The sequence below is a fragment of the Choloepus didactylus genome, chromosome 2 (assembly GCF_015220235.1).
Source record: "Choloepus didactylus isolate mChoDid1 chromosome 2, mChoDid1.pri, whole genome shotgun sequence".
NCBI lineage: Eukaryota > Metazoa > Chordata > Mammalia > Pilosa > Megalonychidae > Choloepus > Choloepus didactylus.
In genome coordinates this window covers 1,684,361-1,711,915 of record NC_051308.1, presented here as the reverse complement: position 1 = coordinate 1,711,915, position 27,555 = coordinate 1,684,361, and the positions used below count along the sequence as shown (strand labels likewise).

Sequence of the window (27,555 nt, the reverse complement as noted above, 5' to 3'; positions counted from 1 at the left end):
AAATCCATTTTATAGATTAGGAAATAAGCACAGGGAGATTAAGTAACTTTTCCCGATCATTCAGTGATCCTTAATGGAGCCAGATCTAACCCAGGTCTCTAATGCCAAAGTCATTCTGTTTTCATTCTATGTTATGTACCTTTCTGTTATCAGTTAATCACTTACAGCGTTTTATTTATTTTTCTTTTATGTGGTTGTAGTGAGATAGTAAAGAATTTCAACATTACATTTGAAGAATCATTTTTCACTTTTGTTCAACTGAAAGCTCTGAATCTACCAAGTAGCTCTTAAAGAAATCCTTTGTGGGGGTTATTTATATAGATGTTTTCATGAAGAGGAGTGAAAGGCCGGAAGGATATAGACAAATGAGGCCTAAGACCTTTCCTGCCAGTAACTACACTGGCAGCAGCCGGCAAATGTTGCAAGAAATTCGGGAATCCCTTAGGAATTTATCCAAACCATCTGATGCTGCTAAGGCTGAGCATAACATGAGTAAAATGTCCACTGAAGATCCTCGTCAAGTCAGAAATCCACCAAAATTTGGGACGTATCATAAAGCCTTGCAGGAAATTCGAAACTCTCTACTACCATTTGCAAATGAAACAAGTTCTTCCTCCCGGAATACTTCAGAAGTTAATCCACAGATGCTTCAGGATTTGCAGGCTGCTGGCTTTGATGAGGTAAGAACTTGGAAATACAAAAGAAAGGATTCTTCTGATATTATCCTACTCTTGCCTAAATGTTTCCTTTGAGAGATTTTAACCAGTCCATGATACAGTAATGGTTTTAATTTTGTCTAGTTAATGTATTTTTGTGCACTGTGGAATATTGTGTTTATTATTCCAGTAATTGTTTAAACAGAGCAATTATTTCTTCTGTTTCCTCTGTGATAGCTAGCCCTAACTTGTGAAGTTTCTGGGATTTAAAAGGACAGGTCACAATGACAGTCCAAGTGTAGTTGAAGTAAGCCACAGTGGAAGGTAGAGAGACAACATCTGTTCACGTGAGATATGAACAGTGGTGATCTAAATGGCTGTTGCAGAAATGTTAGCTCTAAGGATATGAAGTTTACGTTTATAGTAGAGAGAAAGGATATAATCATGGATTTGATATTCATAGCAGAAAGCAGTTATGTTCATATCACTCTCGGGCCTAAATCTTAAATTCATAAAAACTGAAAGATTGCATGTTAATCAATCCCCAAGAATTTTAGAGTTGTATTTTAATGAAATTTCAGTTCATGCTAATTATGCTAACTCTAGTTTATCTTTGAAGTTCATTTTGTAATTTTTCCACAGCACATATATTTAATTATTTTGCTTACATTGTTAATAAAATTTTTGTTTTCTATGATAACATACCTTGTGTTTAATATTTTAGGTTGACAGAAATCATTTTAGAAAAATTGGCTATGTGAAATGTAACTAAAGATGAATAATCAGGAGTTACAGTTTTTCAAAATTACAGTAACTTTTTTCCTGATTGTCAAAATAACATTTGCACCCAGTTAAAAATAAAAAAGATAGAGAAGAAACTGAAGATTACCTTTACCCCCAATACTCAAAGATAATTACTCTTAAAATCCCTTTGGTATTGTTGATACTTTGATAGCTACATTTACAGATATTGCTGTACTCAATTTGAAGAGAACCTAAGGGTGTGCTATAGTAAAGGATCTGAAAAGGGAGATTTACAATCAAATTAGGAAGAAAAAAGGTTATTCTTTCTGGCTTATTCTGTTTATTTGATCAATATTATTTCACATCTTTTCTTTTTTTTTGAAATTGGGAAGCATTTCCTTCTTGTATCATTTTTATACTAAAATATTGAGAAAAAGGAGGAAGATAGAACCTGGTTAGTAGTTTCTTTTTTAGGTGATGAAAATGTTTCGATATTGGATGGTGGTGATGATTGTACACATGAATGTAATTAGTGACACTGAATTGTACACTTTAAAATGGCAAGTTTTATGTTATATACATAACTACAATAAAAGGAAAAGTAAATGCAGAAATTATTTTTGACTTATCTGTAAATTACTTTCTGAATTATTAAAATACTGTATTAAAACTAAATAAATAAAAGCCAGCATAGTAATACCAAAATCACTGACTGAAATTCCAATGCTTTAACTAGAATATGGTTCTCATAATATCAAGAAAGGATGATGGCTGCCAATTTTCTTGTCAACTGAATTGGCACTGCCATGTGGTAGTAGCATAAAAACACTTAGAGTTTACTTGGCTTAACCAGTTTTAAAATTAAACACTCCCTGATGAATTTTAATTTTGGGTGCTTTATATTATTTTAAATGTTACCTATTAAGTGAGACATTAATTTCCTTGTATTTTACTTATTCAAATTTGCAAAGTCCAATTGGCATAAAATGTGACCACACTTTCCTTTGGTATCACCTAGGGGTTGAGTTTGGTTGTTTTTAACCAAAGAACAAATAATGCTATAAACAAGATAATGATTCAAGTTCTATAGCTAGCCTGGGTCCAACCTCTTAGAGATGTCAGAGCCTAAAATTCTTATGATTCTTGAGAATTCTCCTTCTTGGTGGCAAGACAGATGCACTAGCACAGCTGTCAGACCTATTGTCTAGGACACAGGTTATAGAAAGGAGCAATACCTAAATCAGGGATAGCAAAATTATTTCAGAAATGCTTAGTCAAAACTGTCGTGTGTCCACTCTAGCTATAAGGAAAACTGTTCCCATCAAAATCTGTAACTTTTCCAAGAAAGGGAGAATGGGTCTTGGGTAGGCAGAAAGTCTCTGCCCCAGCCTTTCTTTGGTTGGTCTCACATTCATCTCCAATCATTTCACAAAGGAGCCTGTTCACCCATTAGTCTTACCAAGCCATTTATCATTTAAAAATATCTTTTGATATGCTAAATCCTCTAGGACAAGTAAATAGCTGCCACCCCGTTGTGAAATGCAGATCAGCACACTTTCCTCATGACACTTTATGTGCCCCCGTATAACAAAGGACATGGAGCAGGGCAGGAGTACAACCAACATTTATGTAGCTCCAGGCCGTGTGCTTATGTGCTTTACATGGTTTCTTGTTTGAGCCTCACATCAACCCCATGAGCATATTGTAGATGAAGAAACTGAGGCTTTGCAGTGTTAAATAACTTGACAAAAGTCATGCAGTTCTAAAAGTGGAGCAGCTGGAATTCAAACCAAGATCTGTTGGACTCCAAATCCTCTGCTTCTTCCATCATACCACCTAGCCTCCTAAATTCTTCATCATGTAATCATGTATTGTCTAAGTAGTTTTCTTCTAATGTGTATCCTATATTTGTGTCCTTGTAAATATAGTTTTCTGAAAATGTGAGCTGTAACTGGTTAGGAATCAAAACTACATAGTTCTTTTACTAGAATACATAGTGAAGAGATGTTGAATGAAATGCTTTTAACGATACAAAACAATAGTTTCCAGTACATTGATCAATACCTTTAAAAATCAGATAGTCTCTGGGTTTGTTTATATAAGAATGAGAAATAATCAGAATTAAGTTGCTATGATTGTACTAGGAAGAAGTTAATCCCAGAAGGAAACGGTAATAAATTACATAAAGGTACAAATATCTTAAAACATTTGAAAGATTTGAGGTTTTGTTTTCTTTTTTATAGTAATTTGAGATTGAATGGATTTTTATAATAGTTACAGACAGGATATTAATGTTACGGTCTGGGGGTCCTGTTCTTCATAATTATGAATTTCTCTGGTGGAACTCATAGTTATTATGTATATGATTTCAATTTCATTTCTTTTTCAAACTTGATATCAGGATATGGTTATACAAGCTCTTCAGAAAACTAATAACAGAAGTATAGAAGCAGCAATTGAATTCATTAGTAAAATGAGTTACCAAGATCCTCGACGGGAGCAGATGGCTGCGGCAGCTGCCAAACCTATTAATGCTGGCATGAAACCAGGTATTATACAGTTTTTTCTAGTCTCTTATAATATAGTTTAAAAATACTAAAGCATATCAACTCCTTATTCTTACAAATTATTAAAAGCTTCCCAGTAAGTGAGTCTCCACAAAGATATTAACATTATAGTGTTAAACCAAAATGAATTTGAGGTTGGGGCCCTTACAGTGAAAAGTCCCATAGGAAATGCTGGTAAGCACCAGTCCAGGTTGAGAACCACTTGCCTGGTTGTGCTACAACTGAAATATATTTCTTTCCTCCAAAAATATCATCATTCAGACTCTCTTTTTTTCTTTTTCTTTTTTTTTCTTGTTAGATAACAATAAAACATATTCATCATAGAGCATTTAGAAAGTAAATAAGCAAAAACACTACTGTTAATAACTTTAGTGTTTTGGTATGTTTTCTTTCCCAGTCGTTTTTCTTTTTCCTGTGTGAGTGGGTTTATTGTGTGTGTGTGTGTTTTGTTTTTTTTTTGCTTTTTACTTTAAATTAAAATTTTTATTTTGAAATACTTTCAAACTTATAGGATGATTACAAAAATACAAACCTCAGTCAAGCTCACATACCTCTATCCCCCCGATACACATATCCACCGATTATAACATTTTACCAAATTTGCTGTTTTATTCTGTCTATCCATTGGTCTGTCATTGTATTCATCTATCTGTCTGTCTATTTATCAGTCCATTTTCTGAACACCTGTATGTAGGTTGTCTGCAGCATGCTCCTTGAATACTTAACATTGCCATGTACATTTTCTAAAAATGATATTCACTTATATGTCCACCTTAAGTACAGTTATGAAATTCAAGAAAATCTTGCATTTTTTATTGTGGTGTAATATATGTACAACATAAACTTTCCCATCTCAACCACTCCCGATCATACCGTTCAGTGGGATTAATCACTGACATTATGGTCTGGGACCCTCACCACTTTCCATTACAAAAATTTTCCCATATGCCCCGAAAGAAACCCTACACCCATTTTGCATTAACTCCCCATTCCCCTTCCTCCTCTCCCATAGCAGCCTGTACTCTAGTTTCTGTGTCTGTAAGCTTACATATTCTCTGATATTTTCTTTATAGTTACCATGGGGCTTAAATTTTACATCCCAAATTTGTAAAAATTTTGTTTGCTGTGATACCAACTTAATATCAATATTATATGCAAACATAATATTCCTATACCCTGCTGTCCCCCTACTTTTATGTATTTCTTGTCACATATTACATATTTATACATCATGAGTTCAAAACCACTGATTTCTCTTTACATTTTATGAATTTGCCTTTTAGATCCTATAGGAAGTAAAAAGTAGAGTTACAAACCAAAATTCAAAGATAGTACCAGCATTTTTGTTTACTCCTGTCATTCCCTTATAGGAGTTCGTTCTTTCTTCATGGGACTTTGATCTATTTTCTGTTGTCCTTTCAACCTTCAAAATTCGCTTTAGCATCTCTTGTAGGGGCAGTCTAGTAGTGGTGAATTCTCTCAGCTTTTGTTTATCTGGCAGTGTTCCTCTCTCCTCATTTTTTAAATTATTTTTTAAACTGTAGAATATAACATATAAACATAGAAATGATAACTTTCCAAGTGCAATTTAACAAGTAGGTAGAAAGCAAGTTTCAAAGAATGTTATGGGTTACAGTTCCACCATTTCATTTCTTTCCTTGTAGCTACTCTAATACCCTAGCAACTAAGAAAAAGAAAATTATACAGAGATTCAGTATTCATAATCCTTTGTTAAATTCTGTCTTGCCTGTTGCTATCCCCTCCTCTAGTTTAATCACTTTCCCAATCTTCAGGGATGTCTAGGCAGTGACCACCCTAACTTGTTCATGATGAAAAGAGGTGTCAACATTATGGGAAAAGGGGACATATCTGGTTGATTTTCTTGAAGAGGTTATTTCCTCTGGGTGGGACTTAGCTGGCATAGGAGCTCTCTGAAGAACAAATTTAGTGAATGAAACTTTTATAGAATCTCAGATAGGGACCCAGGTATTCTTCAGGGTTTTTGTGACTACAGTTGATTGGGCTTATCATACTGTGGCTATTTGGCATATCTAGCTGAAGCTTGCATAGTCTCCCTCATTTTTGAAAGACTGTTTTGCCAGATACAGAATTTTTGGTTTGCGGTTTTTGCTTTCAGCACTTTAAATATGTTATCCTACTGCCTTTTTTCCTCCATGCTTTCTGATGAGAAATTGGCATTTAATCTTATTAAGGCTCCCTTTTATGTGACACTTTGCTCCTCTCTTGCTGCTTTCAAAATTCTTTGTCTTGGGCATTCAGTAGTTTGATTGTAATATGCTGTGGCATGGGTCTATTTGGGTTTATCCTATTTGGAGTTCATTGAGTGTCTTGGATGTGTATATTCATGTCTTTCATTAAATTTGGAAAGTTTTCAGTTGTTATTTCTTTAAATATTCACTTGGCTCCTTTCTTTCTTTCTTCTTCTGGGACTCCCACAATGGTATATTGTTACGCTTGATGGTGTCACACAGGTTCTTTAAGCTCTGTTCACTCTTTTTTTCTTTTTAATTGTGGAATATAACATATTTACATAGAAGTGATAACTTTTCAAATGCAATTTAACAAGTAGTTAGCAAAGGTCAAAAAATATTATGGGTTACAGTTCCACAGTTTTAGTTATTTCCTTATTGTAAAACATAACGTATATGCTAAAAGGTGATAACTTTCAAAGTACAATTTAGGAAGTAGTTATATAGGAAATTTCCAAGAAAGTTATGGGTTACAGTACCATAGTTGCAGGTATTTTCTTATTGTGAAATATAACATATATACAAAAATGCGATTACTTTTAAATTACAATTTGACAAGTAACTGTATAGCAAATTTCAAACAGTCCGCCGTTTCAGTTCTTTCCTTCTAGCTATTCTAATACTGTAGCAACTAAGAAAAAGAAAATTATAGAGATTCAGTATTCATAATCCTTTGTTAAATTCTATCTTGTCTGTTGCTGTCTCTTCCTCTGGTTTAATCAGTTTCCTGATCTTCAGGGATGTCTAGGCATTGACCACCCTAACATGTTCATGTTGAAAAGGGGTGTTGACATGTGGGAAAAGGGGACACGACTGGTTGATGTTCTTGAAAAAGCTCTTGCATCTGGGTTTTAGGACTTAGCTGGCATAGGAGCTCTCTGGAGGATTTACGTTTCTGAAGAATAAATTTAGTGAGTGAAACTTCTTTTGAGTTTCAGATAGGGACTCGGGTATTCTTTAGGGTTTTTGGGATTACTGTTGACTTGGGCTTTTCATACTGTGGCCATTTGGGATATTCAGCTGAAACTTGCATAGGAGTAACCTCCAGGACAGCCCCTCAACTCTATTTGAAATCTCTTAGCCACTGAAACCTTATTTAGTTGCCTTTCTTTTCCCCCTTTTGGTAAAAAAGGGATTCTCAACCTCTCGATATTAGGGTCAGGCTCATTTCTAGGATTTGTGCCCCACGTAGCCAGGGAGACTCACTCACCTGGAGGGTCCTGTCCCATGTTAGGGGGAAGGTGATGAATTTATTTTCAGAGTTGGGCTTAGAAAAAAACCACATTTGAGCAACAAAAGAGGTTTTCTGGAGGTGACTCCCAGGTATAATTATAGGTGGGCTTAGTCCTTAGGGTCAGTTGACTTTTCTTCACTCATTCTTTCTATGCCTCAGACTGGATCATTTCGATTGTCTTATCTTCAAGTTCTCTGATTTTTTGTTCTGCCAGCTCCAATCAGCTGTTAAACCTCTCTAGGAGATTTTAAATTTCTGTTACTGTAGTCTTCAACTCTATTTGGTTCCTTTTCATAATTTCCATCTTTGTATTGATATTCTCTTTTGTTCATCTGTCATTTTCCTAATCTCCCTTAGTGCTTTGACCATATTTTCCATTCACTCCTTGAACAAAATTAGGAACTTCTAAGTCTTTATCTTGGTATGTCTCAGGTATGGTCACTCTCCAGCCAAAATGCAGAGATGTCTTCTGTTTTCTCTGAATTAGACAGGTCATCTACAAAGAGTGATGGCGTGAGGAACAGGCAGGCAGTTTCAGGAGACAGCAGTCTAGAAATTGACATAATGGAGACCAAGAAGCAGTGGGGTTTCCTGGCAGCACTGAGTCCATTTGAGAATGCTGACATTAATTTATAGTGGCATCAGTCTGTCCTTCATGTCTCTTTCTGCAGAAAAGTAGATGACTGGAATCATCCATTGCTGGGGTTTTGCTAACCAAGTACAAAATAAGATTCATAAAGGGAGTTCAGAATATTGCTGAGGAGATAATTCAAGTCCTTAATCAGAGCATCTTTCTTCTCTGCTTTTGATGACTTCTCATTCCTTCCAAATTCCTCTCTATGACCTGGCTACTGCTCAGACTTCACCTAGTCTCACCCACAACCACCCCTCATTTACTGCTCTCCACTCACACTGGGTGTCCTTTTGTTCTTTGAAAACACCGGGCTCCTGCCTCAGGACCTTTGCCCGATCTAAGCTCCATTCATCTCCTTGGAGAAGCCTTTTCTGGTCACTGTATTTCATCTCTTTCTATCCTCCTCGTTCTCTCTATCAAGACTCTTTATTTTTCCTTCATAGCACTTATCACACCCTGAAATTACCTTGTTTATCTAGTCACTTGTCTATTGTCTGTTTCCTCCCCCAAGAATGTAAATTCCATGACATTAGGAATGCTATCTTGTTCACCAATGTACTTGCATTGCTTCAAGCAGCTCCTGGCATATAGTCTGTTCCCAATAAATATCTAATGAATGAATAGAAATGAAAGGAAAAAGGGAATACAGAGGGAAGAAACAAGGGATGGACCTTGGATTCAGATGGGATAAGGAGAGCCATAAAGAAAGAGGAGGACTGATAGAGTAGGGCATCAATATGGAAGTATTAATGAGGTTGAAGAACATTTGCAGTAGGACTAGTTAAACAAAGGGAAAGGAGAATTGGGGCTAGAGAGTATAATCCTTAAATTAGTGATTTTAAAAGAGGAGCAGATATGCGTGATAGCAAAATCGGAAATGTGACCTTCGGAGTGACAGTTGAGATGGAGTGGAGGAGAGAGGTCATGAAACTGAGTAGAGAGGGTGTTGGGCAGTTTATCCATGTGGACACTGAGGTGACAGGATGATGGGCAGGGCTAGGGTAGACAGAATGCCAAAGTTGTAAGTGAGTAAGGAAGACATGTGAGAGTTCATTTGTCATAGTGGTGAGAAGAAATGTGGCCTCCGAAATAGCATGAGCCTCAAATAAAGCAGGCTTTTTAAAAAGACGATGAAGGAATAATAGTCCTGGAAGAATAAATGGAGAGCTAAGAAGATACAACTCCACCTTTTGGCCCAGTTTATTTTTCAAGAAAACTTTAATTTCAGAGTGCTGCAAGGAAAGTAGTATCAGCAGAAGATAACCAGCTTAAAGGAGGTGGCAGCAAAGCTGGGAGAAAAGGTCAGTGATAACAGGGCATTTGCTGATGATAGAGCAGCAGATCAAGAGGGCACAGAGGAAGGGTTTGGAAAGTGGAAAGGGTCAGAGTGTGGAGGGCTTCATGGGAGGCACAGAATAGCAGGGGCAGCCGTATACTCTAGGGTTGAGGGACTTATATTTTAACTGATAAAGCTTGGTGAGTGACATGGTGGATTTAGCCTCAGCTGAGTAGCTGAGGAATTTGAGATGGAGCCTGGTGGCCAGGAGACTTGTCTGGCTTGCCCAGAGTGATGACTTGCCTTGAAGCCACAGACCAAAGTGCTGCCTAGCCTAAAGGAAGGTTCAGTGTTAAACTGAATACTCTGTACTACTATTTTTCGTAAGTGTTATTAAATATATTTTCTTCCAGGATGATGTTGACCTTTCACTTTTGTGGGGGTTTCTTATTGGTTGGTTTTTTTTTTTTTTTAAAATTAAATTCAGCTGTATTGAAATATATTCATGTACCATACAATCATCCATAATGTACAATCAACTGCTCATATTACCATCATATAGCTATGCATTCATCACCCCAATCCATCCCTGAACATTTTCCTTATATCAGAAGAAATCAGAATAAGAATAAAAAATAAAAGTAAGAAAGAACACCCAAATCATCCCCCCCATCCCACCCTATTTTTCATTTAGTTTTTGTCCCCATTTTTCTACTCATCCATCCATACACTAGATAAAGGGAGTATGATCCACAAGGTTTTCACAATCATGCTGTCACCCCTTGTAAGCTACATTGTTATACAATCGTCTTCGAGTCCAGGCTACTGGGTTGGAGTTTGATAGTTTCAGGTATTTACTTCTAGCTATTCCAATACATTAAAACCTAAGAGGTATTATCTACATAGTGCATAAGAATGTCCACCAGAGTGACCTCTCGACTCCATTTGAAATCTCTCAGCCACTGAAACTTTATTTCATTTTATTCTGCATCCCCCTTTTGGTCAAGAAGATGTTCTCAATCCCACCATGCCGGGTCCCAGTTCATCCCCGGAAGTCATATGCTGCATTGCCAGGGAGATTTATAGCCCTGGGAGTCAGGTCCCACACGGGGAGGAGGGCAGTGAGTTCACCAAGTTCATGAATTCACCTGCCGAGGTGGCTTAGCTAAAGAGAGAGGCCACATCTGAGCAACAAAGAGGAATTTAGGCACAATTATATGCAGGTTTAGCCTCTCCTTTGCAGTAAGGAGCTTCATAAGGGCAAGTACCATGATAGAGGGCTCTGCACATTAAACCACCATTCCTCAATGTTTGTGAGAACATCAGCAGGTTTGTTTTCTTTTTAATGGTGATAAGGGTTTTATCTTATCACAGATCTAGTTAGTCTTGTGCTTCATGTTCTCTACCTTTGTCATGCTTGGAAAGAGTTCCCCCACACCAATTTTACTGGATTTTTACTTGTTTTTATCTAGTACTTTTATGGTGTCACTGTTAGCATTTAAACCCTTTGTCCTTCTGAAGTGTATGTTTATATGTATTGTATTTTGTAGAAATATGTTTTACATATTTTAAAAATATATTACATATTTTTTATAAGCCTCCAGACTACTATATTTTAAATACCACATTCTCTGGTATTGTATATTTTCTTGTCTATTTCATTTATTTGAAAATTCCATTACAGGCAGGCTCTGCAAAATCTTTCATACCTTATTCAGTGTTCAGCTAATTATTCCCTACTGTCTTTTTTTCTGTTTTAAAAGTCATATTGAAATATGTTTAAAATTAGTTGTAGGTATCAAGATTACAAATGGGCATACCCTTTGACTCAATAATATCACTTCTAATAATGTTTCTACAGATACACTTACATATATATGAAATGGATCTGAACAAAACTTTTCAATGCTGATTTTTTTTTTTTGTTTGTAATGCAAAAGATTAGAAATAACTAAATGTCCATCCATAGGAGAAATGAACAGATAAATTGGGGTATATCTAGATAGTTAAAAACTGTGATAACATTAAAAAAAAAGAGTGAGGAAACATTTTATATACTGATTTAGAATCTTCATTTTTTTTTTTTTTAATGAAAAAAGCTGGGCACAATTGTATATATAATAGGTATATACCTATTCGTATATTACTAAAATATCTTACTGATAACTCTGGTTACTTCCAAGAAAGGAAATTGGTTGGCTGGGAGACAGAGGTGGGTATCCTTTTGGACTTCTTGAATTTTGAACCATGAGAATGTATTCCTTAGTCAAATATAAGGAAAACTGTAAAAGGTAAAATGAGACTATTTACTGAAATTTGATTTTTATAATTCTCAAGAAAGAATTGAGTATTATTAGGTAGTGTCAGACTTCCAAGCTAAGTATTTCAAAAATGAGATGCTAAAAACCTATTTTTTTCCTCTCTCTTTTATGACCATAGGGAGTGTGCAACAATCAGTTAACCGCAAACAGAGCTGGAAAGGTTCTAAAGAATCCTTAGTTCCTCAGAGACATGGCCCACCATTAGGAGAAAGTGTGGTCTATCGTTCTGAAAGTCCCAACTCCCAGACTGATGTAGGAAGACCTTTATCAGGGTCTGGCCTAACAACATTTGCTCAAGCTCACCCTAGCAATGGACAAAGGGTGAATCCCCCACCACCACCTCAAGTAAGGAGCGTCACTCCTCCACCACCTCCAAGAGGCCAGACCCCCCCTCCAAGAGGAACAACTCCACCTCCCCCTTTGTGGGAACCAAACTCTCAAACCAAGCGCTATTCTGGGAACATGGAATATGTAATCTCTCGAATCTCTCCTGTTCCACCTGGGGCATGGCAGGAGGGCTATCCCCCACCGCCTCTTAACACTTCCCCAATGAATCCTCCTAATCAGGGACAGAGAGGCATGAGTTCTGTTCCTGTTGGCCGACAACCAATCATCATGCAGAGTTCTAATAAATTTAACTTTCCACCAGGGAGACCTGGAATTCAGAATGGGAGTGGTCAGACTGATTATATGATGCACCAAAATGTTGTCCCTGCTGGTGCTGTGAATCGGCAGCCACCCCCTCCCTATCCGCTGACCCCAGCTAATGGACAGAGCCCTTCTGCTTTACAAACAGGTGCATCTGCTGCTCCTTCATCATACACAAATGGAAATGCTCCTCAGTCTGTGATGGTGCCAAACAGAAATAGTCACAACATGGAACTTTATAACATCAGCGTACCTGGACTACAAACACCTTGGCCTCAGTCATCCTCTGCTCCAGCACAGTCATCCCCGAGCAGTGGGCATGAAATCCCTACATGGCAGCCTAACATACCAATTAGGTCAAATTCTTTTAATAACCCATTAGGAAATAGAACAGGTCACTCTGCTAATTCTCAGCCTTCAGCTACAACAGTAACTGCTATCACACCAGCTCCTATTCAACAGCCTGTGAAAAGCATGCGTGTATTAAAACCAGAGCTACAGACTGCTTTAGCACCCACGCACCCTTCTTGGATACCACAGCCAATCCAGACTGCTCAGCCCAGTCCTTTTTCTGAGGGGACCACTTCAAATATGACTATTATGCCACCTGTTGCTGAAGCTCCAAGCTATCAAGGTCCGCCCCCACCTTATCCAAAACATCTGCTGCACCAAAACCCATCTGTTCCTCCATATGAATCAATCAATAAATCTAGCAAAGAGGATCAGCCCAGTTTGCCCAAGGAGGATGAGGGTGATAAAAGTTATGAAAATGTTGATAGTGGAGATAAAGAAAAGAAACAGATCACAACTTCACCTATCACCGTTAGGAAAAACAAGAAAGATGAAGAGCGAAGGGAATCCCGTATTCAAAGTTACTCTCCTCAGGCATTTAAGTTCTTTATGGAGCAGCATGTGGAAAATGTACTCAAATCTCACCAGCAACGTCTACATCGTAAAAAACAATTAGAAAATGAAATGATGCGGGTAAAACCTTTTACAATGTCCATTTTTATATTTGATCATCTATTTGCTTGGTGTTTATTTTAAAATACTTTTTAAAATATATTTAAAATATATTTTACTCTTGTTATAGCTAAGTACAATATCAATTTTTAAAGTGAGTAAACATTAAATTTTTTTATAGCCTCTTATTGTAATATTTCAAGATTCATTCAAAATTTCTTTTAATAAGACTTGTGTAAATTAAGAAAAATGTAACTTATAGTGTACAGTTTAGGTGTAAATAATTCCTTTATATGGAAATTGGAGCAAGAGTTACTTTCTAGGTTTTGTACATTTTCTTACAACTTTAAAAATAAGCTAGAAATATCTGGGTTCCATTTCTTGACACACTTATTAAATCAAACCATACTAAAAAGGAGATCAGGAGAAGTAAACTCTCATTTTAGATTAATCTCTAGATTGTGGTTCCACAGCACACTTCACTGGTTGTCCAGCACTTCATTACTTGTCATGAGATATGGCAGTATTATCTCATTATTATTGTTTTTATCAGATGCTTAGAGTTCCAAGGTTTGACTTCTGATCTTAGTTGTATCATTTAGAATCCAAGAGGCTTGAATCTGTGATTGAACTTTCTCACATAATTGAGAGGGCCATTCTTTTAAAATGATTTTTCTAAATCTGCTCTTTCAGTAATTATTCCTGCTATAAATTGGATTTTATTAGATGAGAAAAACCATGACAATTCTGTATGACTATATTTTAGCTCTTAGGGTTTCTTACTAAAGTCTGTCTTTATGTATTTTCTTAGTTTATTTTTCCTTTTTCCTCTTCACTTTCACTAATAGCTGATTTAAACTTTTATGGTGTTGGAAGCTTTGCTGACTTCTGTAGCCTCCATTACTGTGTAGGCAAGTAAAATTTTAAGAGAAACAGTTCTATACTAAGACTTTGCATGCAAATGTTCTTCCTAACATAAGCATGAGGTTGCAAAATTTCAGTTAGTCTTGCATTTCTAAATTTAGATCCTACTTTTCCAATGAACTCCTTTTCTGTTTAAACACTTTAATTAGCTCTTGATTAATTAGCCAAAAATTAACTGTTCCTCTTTTCTATGTCCAGATATTCCATGTCAATTTAGAAGTTGTTTTTGTTTTATCTACTTTTTAAAATATCTTCATAAGTCACATTGATTATTCTTAGAAATATTCCAAAATAGCTAAAAGATACTTTGTAACCCAACAGATTGTCCCTTTTAAATAAGATAGGAGAAACCCTTTGCATCTTGCTTTGGTAGACTGAGTCCCATCCTTACTCAAATGCCCTGAGAAAGACATAAGGGAAGACTTGCTATTGGCTGTTGTTTACTTACTGAGAATGGGCAATGGGTGGTCAGATTAGAGATGGTATTCTTCTGTTCTTTATATATTCGTTTTTAAGAATAAATGAACCTAGAGTGAAAGAATTTCTTTTCACGAAGGATAAAATGGGAGGAAGAATATTTGAGGCCTAGGTATTCCACAAAGAGAAGCATATCATGAAGGCAATCTAATCAGATTATATGGGATGAATATGCATGGAGAGAGATGAGAATGCATGTTAACAGATGTTTGTTTAATGCACAGTGAGAACATTTTTCTGAGTGCACCAGAGAGGATAGAAAGCTCACCTTTGACTTCCTCTTTTCCTTATTCCCAACAGCAAAATCTGTCTATATACTCGCCTGAATATCCTGTTAACTATTCCTTAAGCTGCGCTTTTGATAATTAATTTTCTCTGGAATATATTCTAGATTTCTAACATGCTTTATTAAATATTATTGCACATTTAACCTTAATTATATGCCTGACTTTTTCCAAAATATTTCTTAATACTCAATATAGAAGATAATTCCTCATTTAATATTTAGTTTATTTGCCTAGGTTGGATTATCTCAAGATGCCCAGGATCAAATGAGAAAGATGCTTTGCCAAAAAGAGTCTAATTACATCCGTCTTAAAAGGGCTAAAATGGACAAGTCAATGTTTGTGAAGATAAAGACATTAGGAATAGGAGCATTTGGTGAAGTCTGTCTAGCAAGAAAAGTTGACACCAAGGCTTTGTATGCAACAAAAACTCTTCGAAAGAAAGATGTTCTGCTTCGAAATCAAGTTGCTCATGTTAAAGCTGAGAGAGATATCCTGGCTGAAGCAGACAACGAATGGGTGGTTCGACTATATTATTCATTCCAAGATAAGGACAATTTATACTTTGTAATGGACTACATTCCTGGGGGTGATATGATGAGCCTATTGATTAGAATGGGCATCTTTCCAGAAAATCTGGCACGATTCTACATAGCAGAACTTACCTGTGCAGTCGAAAGTGTTCATAAGATGGGTTTTATTCATAGAGATATTAAACCTGATAACATTTTGATTGATCGTGATGGTCATATTAAATTGACTGACTTTGGCCTCTGCACTGGCTTCAGATGGACACATGATTCTAAGTACTATCAGAGTGGTAAGTAAAATCTTAAAATTTATTTCAGTTTGTTCATGTTATATGCCATTTAGTAATGAAGGAAAATGTAAGATGGTATCAATACTGGATGGGGAGCCAGGAGCTGAGTCAGGTCTTGACTGTTGAATAACCTAGGTAGAGCCTTTAAATACTTAGACCCATAAAATGAAAGTGAATGTTAGATTTGATTATTTCTAAATATCATTAATGTTTTTAGTCAACCTCTTTACATTTCATTTCGTAATTTGTCATACAAATAAAAACATTTTTGAAATAATTGTAAAGTGAAGACCCACACCCTTCATTTGACTTAAGAACTAGATTAGTGCCTTAGGAGCCCCTAAGCAATTATTTCCCCTTCCCTCCTCCACAGAGATAACAATTATTTCAGAACTTGGTAATCAGTTTATTTTTCTCTTTACTTTTACAACATGTTTATTTCCCTAAGCAATATATTATTTCATTTTGCTTACTTTTGAACTTTTATTTAAATGTAATCATTCTCTATGTATTCTTCTATATTGACCTCTTATATGTTTGAGTTTCATCCGTGTCATTGTATATAAAATTTATTTTCCCTGCTATTTCTTATTCCATGGTATGACTCTGACACAACTTTTTTAACCCTAAACACTTTATGTGCATTATTCTGTTTAATCCTTACAATGTCATTGTGAGGCTGGATCAAGAAACAGACTTAGTTAGATTAAATTGCCCAAGGTCAGACAGAAAGTAGGTGTAAGGGCTAGGCTTTGGAAACCATTTTATTTCTACCAATCACACTGCCTCACCAAGATCCCTCCAAGTGCTAATAGAAGCAGAAGTGGATCTTATATTTGTTGAATACTACTATGTACTAGATGCTTTACATACATTCTAATTTAGTGCTTACAACAGTATTCTGAGGTATTAGTAGCCTCCTGTGCTTCTGTGAACACAGAAAATTAAGTAGGCTAAATAGATTAAGACATTAACTAAATGGATCAAACTGAGACACCTGAACTTACTTTATTGTTCAGCATAATATAATTCATTGTCTCCCACATCACCTGAATCACTTGGGGCTCTTAAAAGCCCCATTTTTCCATTGAATTTCTTTGCTGGAGGGTGGAAATCTGCATTTTAATCAAGATCTCAGATAATTATTAAGTTAGGATAATTTGAGTTGTATTTCTCAGGTGACTTCATCTAGTCCCATGACTTTAAATACCATCTTAATGTCAATGACTCCCAAATCTCTGTCTCCAGACTTAGCCACTCCCTGAAATTCCTGATTTCTAAATCCAGCTGCTTAATAAATATCCTCACATGGATTTTTAATAAGTCTTTCAAACTTAGCATTGCCAAAAAAGAACATTCCATGACCCCCATATATGCCCCCACCCAGTCTTCCCCATTTTAGTAAATTTTATAACCACCACTTGCCTAGTTATCCTTCATTCTTTTTCCCCATGCTTTCACATCTAATCTATCAACAGGTTCCATTCACTCCAGCTCCAAAATATATCCTGAATCTGTCCACTTCTCTCTGTCTCCACTGTTATCCCAGTCCAAGCTCACTGTAGTAGCCTCGTAAGTGGTCTCTGTTTTGTCTCTTGTGCCCCCTATAATCTTTTTCCACATGGCAGCTGGAAGGTCCCCCACCACCACCTTTTTTTTTTAATTTGTCATTCTCTTGCTTCAGACTTTCCAAAAGCTGTACTTGGAGTAGAATGCATGCCATTTCTTTTGGCTTAAAAAACCCATGTAAGCTGGCTTCTGCTACCATCCTTACTTTACCTAATAACCAGCCACAGTGGTCTTTCCTCTGCTCCTGTTGTTTCTATTTGGAATACCTTGAACAGATTTTCAAATGTTAGGGTCCTTCTTGTTTTTTACATTTTAGTTTAAATGTCACCTCATTAGGTGTTCCTCTACTACCCAATATATACTTAGTTTTCTAATCTCTATGTTTCCTATGTGTCTATTTGTTGTGTTTCTTTCCATATTAGAATGTAAGCTGCTTGAGAAAATAACCTTGTATTTTTTATTCACCATTGTCTTTATTATTCAAATATTTGTTTAATGAATGAAACAACAAATCTAATTTGTTTGAAAGTTTATCCACAGTAGTTAACAGGGAGTAGTCTGAATAACAAAATTTTAATCCTGCCTATTCATGACTTATACTGTCATCATTTAACATTGAGTATTACTGAATCTTAGGCTAATTTGTTTTTCATTTTTTAATTTTGATATATAACATATTATACATAAAAGTGATAACTGTCCAATGCAATTTAATGAGTAGTTAGCAAATTTCAAAGAATTTTATAGGTTCAGTTCCACAGTTTCAGTTATTTCCTTATTGTGAAATATAACATATATACAGAAAGGTGATAACTTTCAACGTACAATTTAACGAGTAGCTATAGAGCAAATTTCAAAGAATAGTGTGGGTTACAGTTCCATAATTTCAGTTATTTCCTTATGTGAAGTATAGCATACATGCAGAAAGGTGATATCTTTCAAAGTACGATTTAACAGTTATACAGGAAATTTCAAAGAATGTTATGGGGTACAGTATCACAGTTTCAGTTACTTTCTTACTGTGAAATATAACATATATACAGAAAGGTGATAACTTTCAACGTACAATTTAACGAGTAGCTATAGAGCAAATTTCAAAGAATAGTGTGGGTTACAGTTCCATAATTTCAGTTATTTCCTTATGTGAAGTATAGCATACATGCAGAAAGGTGATATCTTTCAAAGTACGATTTAACAGTTATACAGGAAATTTCAAAGAATGTTATGGGGTACAGTATCACAGTTTCAGTTACTTTCTTACTGTGAAATATAACATATATACAGAAAGGTGATAATTTTCAAAGTACAATTTAATAAGTTATAGAGCAATTTTCAAAGAATATTATGGGTTACAGTTCTACCATTTCAGTTCTTTCCTTCTAGCTAGTCAAATACCCTAGCAATTAAGTAAAAAAATTATATGAAGATTTAGTATTTATAATCCTTTGTTGAATTCTGTCTTGTGTGTTACTACCTCTTCCTCTAGTTTAATCACTTTCCCGATCTTCAGGGATGTCTAGGCAGTGAACACCCTAACTTGTTCATGTTGAAGAGGGGTATCGACCTTACAGGAAAGGGGGACACATCTGGTTAATGTTCTTCGAGAGGCTCTTGCCTTTGGGTTTTGTCTGGCATAGGAACACTCTGGAGGATTTAAGTTTCTGAAAAATAAACTTAGTGAGCGAAACTTGTATATCTTCTCAGATAGGGACCGGTATATTCTTTAGGGTTTTTGGGACTGCTGTTGATTTGGCCTTGTCATAACTGTGACCATGTGGCATATCTAGCTGAAGCTTGCCTAGGAGTAACCTCCAGGACAGACTCTTGACTCTACTTGAAATCTCTTAGCCACTGCAGCCTTATTTTGTTGCCATTCTTTTCCCCCTTTTGGTTAAAAAGGCACTCTCAATCCTTTGATGCCAGGGTCAGGCTCATTCCTGGGATTTGTGACCCACGTTGCGAGGGAGACTCACTCACCTGGGAGTCCCATCCCACGTTGGGGAGAAGGAATGAATTTATTTGCAAAGTTGGTCTTAGAGAGAGAAAGACCACATCTGAGCAATAAAAGAGGTTCTCTGGAAGTGACTTCTACACATAATTATAGGTGGGCTAAGCCTCCCCTTTACAGCCATAAATTTCACCAAAACAAGCCTCAATATCTAGGGCTTGACTTATAAAGCAAGGGGTTCCTAATTTCACATAGCATATGTTCTACCCAAGATAAACAATCAGTGTCTCACATTATCTTCACTTAGTTGTACCATCATCATCACGCTCCATTATAAACAATTCTCATGACCCAAACACTTCAAAGCTCTTAATAGCCCTTAATTATTTATCCCTGGTATTTGTGTGGTACTAATAAGGTATTCCTATAAATTACAGACCCTAGTATGCAGTAGGTAGTTTTGCCCATATACCACTCTGTTGTTAAATCTTTGTACCAGGGTAATACCTTAGAAGTATATCATATAAGCACTTATTTATATTTGTAGTGCTAATATGTGGGATACATGCCTTTAAACAACCCCTTTCAATCATGTTCACCTTCAATGCAGCTCTGATATTTATAATACCATTAATGAACAATCATCACCCCTATCCATTCCCATACCTTTAAATTCACCCTCATTAACATATCTGAACCCATTAGGTTATCAATCCACCTTCACTACCTTCTGTCTAACTCTAGGTCCCCTATATTCTGCATTATAAGACACTTGATTTTACATTGTTTGGGGAGTTCATAGTAGTGGTAGCCTAGAATATCTCTCCTTTTGTGTCTGACTTATTTCATTCAGCATTGTATCTTCAAGGTTCTTCCATGTTGCCATATGTTTCAGGACCTCATTTCTTCTCACTGCTGCATAGTATTCCATCATATGTATATACCACATTTATCCACTTGTCTGCTGAAGGACACTTGCTGAAGGACAATTGTGAACAATGCCACTATGAACATCAGTGTGCAAATGTTTGTGTCACTGCCTTCACATCTTCTGGGTATATACCGAGAAGGAGAATTGCTGGATCATAGGGCAACTCGATGTCTACTTTTCTGAGGAACCGCCAAACTGTCCTTCACAGTGGCTACACTGTTACACATTCCCAAGAGCAATGAACAAGAGTTCCATTCTCTCCACAGCCTCTGCAGCATTTGTTGTTTCCTGTTTGTTTAATAGCAGCCATTTTTATTGGTGTGAGATGATGTCTCATGGTGGTTTTATCTTGCATTTCCCTAATAGCTAGTGAAGATGAAAACTTTTTCATGTGTTTTTTGGCCATTTGCATTTCCTAAGAAAAATGTCTTTTCATATCTTTTGCCCATTTTAGAATTGGGCTGTTTGTACTATTGTTGTTAAGTTGTAGGATTTCTTTATATATGCAGGATATCAGTCTCTTATCAGATAATATAGTTTCCAAATATTTTCTCCCATTGAGTCGGCTGCCTCTTCACCTTTTTGACAAAGTTATTTGTGGCTCAGAAGCTTTTGATTTTTAGGAGTTCCCATTTACCTTTTCTTTTGTTGCTTGTACTTTGGGTTTAAGATCTAAGAAGCTACCTCCTTATTACTAGGTCTTGAAAATGTTTCCCTATTTAATCTTCAAGGAGTTTTATGGTACTGTCTCTTATATTGAGGTTTTTGATCCATGTTGAGTTAATTTTTGTATAGGGTATGAGATATGGGTACTCTTTCATTCTTTTGGATATGAATATCCAGTTCTCTCAGCCTCATTTGTTTAAGAAACTGTTCTGTCCCAGTTTGGTAGATTTGGTGGACTTACCAAAAATCAGTCCACTGTGGATCTGGTGGTCTATTTCTGAAGTCTCGATTCGATTCCATTGATCACTGTGTTTATCTTTGTGCCAACACCATGCCATTTTGACCACTGTGGCTTTATAGTAGGCTTTAAAGTCAGGAAGTGTAAGACCTCTCACTTCATTCTTCTTTTTTAGAATGTTTTTGGGAATTCGAGGCCCCTTTCTCTTCCAAATAAATTTGATAACTAGCTTTTCCAAGTCTGCAAAATAGGTTGTTGAAATTTTGATTGGAATTGTGTTGAATCTGTAGATCAGTTTGTGTAGAATTGACACCTTAACAATGTTTAGTCTTCCTATCCATGAACACAGAATATCTTTCCACCTAATTAGGTCTCCTTTGATTTCTTTTGGGAGCATTTTGTAATTTTTTGTGTAGTGGTCTTTTACATCCTTGGTTTAGTTCATTCCTAGGTACTTGATTTTTTCATTTGCTATTGTGAACGGAATTTTTTCTTGATTGCCTCTTCAGTTAGGTCATTAAAAGTGTATAGGAACATTACTGACTTATGCACATTAATCTTGTACGTGCCACTCTGCTAAATTTGTTTATTAGCTCAAGTAGCTTTGTGGTCAGTTTGTCAGGATTTTCCGTATATAAGATCATATAATCTGCAAATAATGACAGTTTTACTTCCTTTCCAGTTTGGATACCTTTTATTTCTTTGTCTTGACAAATTGCTCTGGCTAGAACTTCTAGCACAATGTTGAATAATAGTAGTGACAGGTACGTCCTTGTCTCATTCCCAGTCTTAGGGGGAATGCTTTCAGCCTCTCACCATTGAGTACTGTGCTGGCTGTGGGTTTTTCAGATATGCCCTTTATCATATTGAGGAAGTTTCCTTTAATTCCTGCCCTTTGAAATGTTTTTATCAAAAAGGGATGCTGAATTTTGTCAAATGCTTTTTCAGCATCTATTGAGATGATCATTTGACTTTTCCCTTTTGATTTGTTAATGTGTTATATTACGTTGATTGATTTTCTTATATTGAACCACCCTTGAATGCGAGTAATGAACCCCACTTAGTCGTGGTGTATGGTTCTTGTATTGTGCCTTTGGATTCAGTTTGCAAGTATTTTATTGAGAATTTTTGCATCTATATTTATTAGGGAGATTGGCCTGCAGTTTTCCTTTATTGTAGTATCTTTATCTGGTTTTCGTATAAGAGTGATATTAGCTTCATAAAATGAGTTAGCTGGTGTTCTCTTTTTTTCAGTTTTTTGAAAGAGTGAACAGGAATGGTGTCAGTTCTTTTTTGGAAAGTTTGGTAAAATTCCTCTGTGAAGCCATCTGGCCCTGGTTTTATTTGTAGGAAGCTTTTTAATGACTGTTTAGATCTCTTTGCTTGTGATAGGTTTGTTGAGGTCTTCTGTTTCATCTCAGGTCAGTCTAGGTTGTTCATGTGTTTCCAGGAAATTGTCCATTTCCTCTAGGTTGTCTAGTTTATTGGCATACAGTTGTTTATAGTGTCCTCTTTTGATTTTTTAAAAATTTATTTGGGATCCATAGTAATGTCCCCACCCTCATTTCTGATTTTATTTCTGTCTTCTCTCTTTTTTACTTTGTCACTGTAGCTAAGGGTTTGTCAATCTTTTTGATATTTTCAAAGAACCAACTTTTGGTTTTATTTGTTCTATTTTTGTTGTTGTTTTTGTTTTTGTTTTGTTTTTTCCTTCTTCAGCTCATTTATTTCTGCTTTAATAGTTTTTATTTCTTCTACTTGCTTTAGGGTTAGTTTGTTGATCATTCTCTAGCTTCATCAGTTGTTCAGTTAGGTCTTTAGTTTTACCTCTTTCTTCCTTTTTGATGTATGCATTTAGAGGTATAAATTTCCCTCTCAGTACCACCTTCGCTGCATTCCATAGGCTTTTGGTATGTTGTGTTCTCGTTTTCATTCGTCTCTAGATATTTACCTGTTCCTCTTGCAATTTTTATTCTTTTACCCACTGGTTGTTTAGGAGTGTGTTGTTGAACCTCCATGTATTTGTGAAAGATCTGGTTCTGATTTCTAGTTGCATTCCATTATGGTTGGAGAATGTGCTTTGAAAAATTTTAATCTTTTGAAATTATTAAGACTTGTTTTGTGCCCTAGCATGTGATCTATCCTGGAGAATGTTCCATGAGTGCTAGAGAAGAATGTAAATCCTGGTACTTTTGGATATAACAATTTATATATGTCTGTTAAGGCTAATTCATTTTTTACATTGTTTGGGTTCTCAGTTTCCCTCTTGGTCCTATGTCAGTTTGTCTATCTATAGAAGAGAGTGGTATACCAAAGTGTCCCACCATTATTGTAGAAATGTCTGTTGCTCCCTTCAGTTTAGCCAATGTTTGTTTCATGTACTTTGGAGCCCCTTGATTGGGTGCATAAACATTTATAATTGTTACTTCTTCTTGGTGAATTATCACTTTTATTAATATATAGTGTCCTTCTCTGTCTCTTATGACGTCTTTGCATTTAAGGTCTATTTTTTCTGATATTTGTCTGATATTTGTACTAATCAGACAAAAAAAAAAAAAAAAGAAAGAAACCCTGCTTTCTTTTTTTTGAAGCTTGCATGGAATATGTTTTTCCATCCTTTCACTTGCAGTCTTTCTGTGTTGCAGGGTCTAAGACAAGTCTCTTGTGAACAGCATATTGATGGGTCATACTTCTTAATCCATTCTACTAGTCTGTATCTTTTAATTGTGGAGTTTAATCCATTTATTTGCAGACTTATTACTGTGAAGGCAGTTCTTAAACCAGCCATCTTATCCTTTTGTTTTTAATTGTTAGATCTATTTTCCCCCCTCGGTCTCTTATTCCTTTAAGTTACCCTTACTAATATTCTTCAGTTGTGTGCCCTTTTTAGACCTCTGTCTCCTTTCCTTTTTACTCAACCGGTAGAGCTTCCTTTAGTATTTTTTATAGGGCAGGTCTCTTGTTAACAAATTCTCTCAGCATTTATTTGTCTATGAAAATTTTAATCTCTCCTTCTATTTTGAAGGAGAGTTTTGCTGGATAAAGAATTCTTGGCTGGCAATTTTTCCCTTTCAGAATCTTAAATATGTCATACCACTGGTTTTTCGTCTCCATAGCGTTTGCTGAGTAGTCATTACTTAGTCTTATGTGATTTCCCTTGTATATGGTGAATTGCTTCTCCCTTGCTGCTTTCAGGACTTTCTCCTTTTCTTCAGCATTTGACAGTCTGATTCGTCTATGTCTTGGAATGGGTCTGTTTGGATTCATTCTATTTGGAGATCATTGGGCTTCTTTGATTTCCATATTTATGTCATTTAGAGGGGTTGAGGAGTTTTTCCTATTTATTTCCTCTAATACTCTTCTTAGCCCTTTACTCTTCTCTTCTCCTTCTGGTACACCAATAGTTCTTAGATTTGTACACTTCATGTTGTCCATCATTTCCCTGAGATCCATGTTAAATTATTCAGTTTTTTTTCACCATTAGTTCTCTTGTGCTTTCACATTTAATTGTTTTATCCTGTATTTCACTTATTGTTTCTTCTGCCTATTCAAATCTGCTGTTGTGTGTCTCTAGTATGTATATATATATTTTAATGTAATTTTATTGAAATTTATTCACATACCATACAATCATCCAAAGTGTACAGTTGTTCACAGTTTTATCATATACCTATGCATTCAACACCACAATCAATTTTTGAACATTTTCATCACTCCAAAAAATAAAAATGAAAATAAGAATAAAAATCAAAGTAAAAGAGAACACTCAAAGCATCCCATACCCCTTCTCCCTGCCACTTACTTTTTTTTTTTTTTTTGGGGGGGTTTATTTTCTTTTTTTATTTATCTTCATTTTATTGAGATATATTCACATACCACGCAGTCATACAAAACAAATCGCACTTTCGATTGTTCACAGTACCATTACATAGTTGTATATTCATCACCTAAATCAATCCCTGACACCTTCCTTAGCACGCACACAAAAATAATAACAAGAATAATAATTAGAGTGAAAAAGAGCAATTGAAGTAAAAAAGAACACTGGGTACCTTTGTCTGTTTGTTTCCTTCCCCTATTTTTCTACTCATCCATCCATAAACTAGACAAAGTGGAGTGTGGTCCTTATGGCTTTCCCAATCCCATTGTCACCCCTCATAAGCTACATTTTTATACAACTGTCTTCGAGATTCATGGGTTCTGGGTTGTAGTTTGATAGTTTCAGGTATCCACCACCAGCTACCCCAATTCTTTAGAACCTAAAAAGGGTTGTCTAAATTGTGCGTAAGAGTGCCCACCAGAGTGACCTCTCGGCTCCTTTTGGAATCTCTCTGCCACTGAAGCTTATTTCATTTCCTTTCACATCCCCCTTTTGGTCAAGAAGATGTTCTCCATCCCATGATGCCAGGTCTACATTCCTCCCTGGGAGTCATATTCCACGTTGCCAGGGAGATTCACTCCCCTGGGTGTCTGATCCCACGTAGTGGGGAGGACAGTGATTTCACCTTTCAAGTTGGCTTAGCCAGAGAGAGAGAGGGCCACATCTGAGCAACAAAGAGGCATTCGGGAGGAGGCTCTTAGGCACAACCATAGGGAGGCCTAGCCTCTCCTTTACAGCAACCGTCTTCCCAAGGGTAAAACCTATGGTAGAGGGCTCAACCCATCAAACCACCAGTCCCCTATATCTGTGGTCATGTTAGCAACCATTGAGGTGGGGTAGGTGAATACCCCTGCATTCTCCACAGGCTCCTCAAGGGGGCACTACATCTTTTTTTCCTTGTTTTTCTTTTTTTTTTTTTAACTTTCCCTTCTTTTTTAAATCAACTGTATGAAAAAAAAGTTAAAAAGAAAACAAACATACAATAAAAGAACATTTCAAAGAGACCATAACAAGGGAGTAAGAAAAAGACAACTAACTTAAGATAACTGCTTAACTTCCAACATGTTCCTACTTTACCCCAAGAAAGTTACCTAATATAGCAACATTTCTGTGAACTTGTTCCTACTATATCCATCAGAAATTAACAGACCATAGTCATTCCTGGGCATCCCCAGAACGTTAAATAGCTTATCTGTTCTTCTTGGATTATTTTTCCCCCTTCCTTAATTGCTCTCTATTGCTAGTTCCCCTACATTCTACATTATAAACCATTTGTTTTACATTTTTCAAAGTTCACATTAGTGGTAGCATATAATATTTCTCTTTTTGTGCCTGGCTTATTTCGCTCAGCATTATGTCTTCAAGGTTCATCCATGTTGTCATATGTTTCACCAGATCGTTCCTTCTTACTGCCGCGTAGTATTCCATCGTGTGTATATACCACATTTTATTTATCCACTCATCTGTTGAAGGACATTTGGGTTGTTTCCATCTCTTGGCAATTGTGAATAATGCTGCTGTGAACATTGGCGTGCAGATATCTGTTCGTGTCACTGCTTTCTGATCTTCCGGGTATATACCAAGAAGTGCAATCGCTGGATCGAATGGTAACTCTATACCTAGTTTTCTAAGGAACTGCCAGACTGACTTCCAGAGTGGCTGAACCATTATACAGTCCCACCAACAATGAATAAGTGTTCCAATTTCTCCACATCCCCTCCAGGATTTGTAGTTTCCTGTTTGTTTAATGGCAGCCATTCTAATCGGTGTTAGATGGTATCTCATTGTGGTCTTAATTTGCATCTCTCTAATAGCTAGTGAAGCTGAACATTTTTTCATGTGTTTCTTGGCCATTTGTATTTCCTCTTCAGAGAACTGTCTTTTCATATCTTTTGCCCATTTTATAATTGGGCTGTCTGTACTATTGTCATTGAGTTGTAGGATTTCTTTATATATGCAAGATATCAGTCTTTTGTCAGATACATGGTTTCCAAAAATTTTTTCCCATTGAGTTGGCTGCCTCTTTACCTTTTTGAGAAATTCCTTTGAGGTGCAGAAACTTCTAAGCTTGAGGAGTTCCCATTTATCTATTTTTTCTTTTCTTCCTTGTGCTTTGGGTGTAAAGTCTAGGAAGTGGCCGCCTAATACAAGGTCTTGAAGATGTTTTCCTACATTATCTGCTAGGATTTTTATGGTACTTTCTTTTATATTGAGATCTTTGGTCCATTTTGAGTTAATTTTTGTGTAGGGGGTGAGGTAGGGGTCCTCTTTCATTCTTTTGGATATGGATATCCAACTCTCCCAGCCCCATTTGTTGAAAAGACCATTATGACTCAGTTCAGTGACTTTGGGGGCCTTATCAAAGATCAGTCGGCCATAGATCTGAGGGTCTATCTCTGAATTCTCAATTCGATTCCATTGATCTATATGTCTATCTTTGTGCCAGTACCATGCTGTTTTGGCAACTGTGGCTTTATAATAAGCTTCAAAGTCAGGGAGTGTAAG

At 36.2% G+C, this 27,555-nt stretch overlaps 1 protein-coding gene across 1 annotated transcript in view; it reads left to right on the top strand.

The window, feature by feature from the left end:
* The first annotated feature begins 206 nt into the window (after positions 1-206).
* LATS1 (large tumor suppressor kinase 1) overlaps positions 207-27,555 on the top strand; it is a 46,887-nt gene continuing 19,538 nt past the window's right edge. Inside the window, exons 1-4 of the mRNA XM_037819293.1 lie at positions 207-680; positions 3,802-3,949; positions 11,821-13,334; positions 15,236-15,818. Of these exons, the coding sequence (XP_037675221.1) occupies positions 330-680; positions 3,802-3,949; positions 11,821-13,334; positions 15,236-15,818 (2,596 nt within the window). The 5' untranslated portion in view covers positions 207-329. The remainder of the gene's footprint in view (positions 681-3,801; positions 3,950-11,820; positions 13,335-15,235; positions 15,819-27,555) is intronic.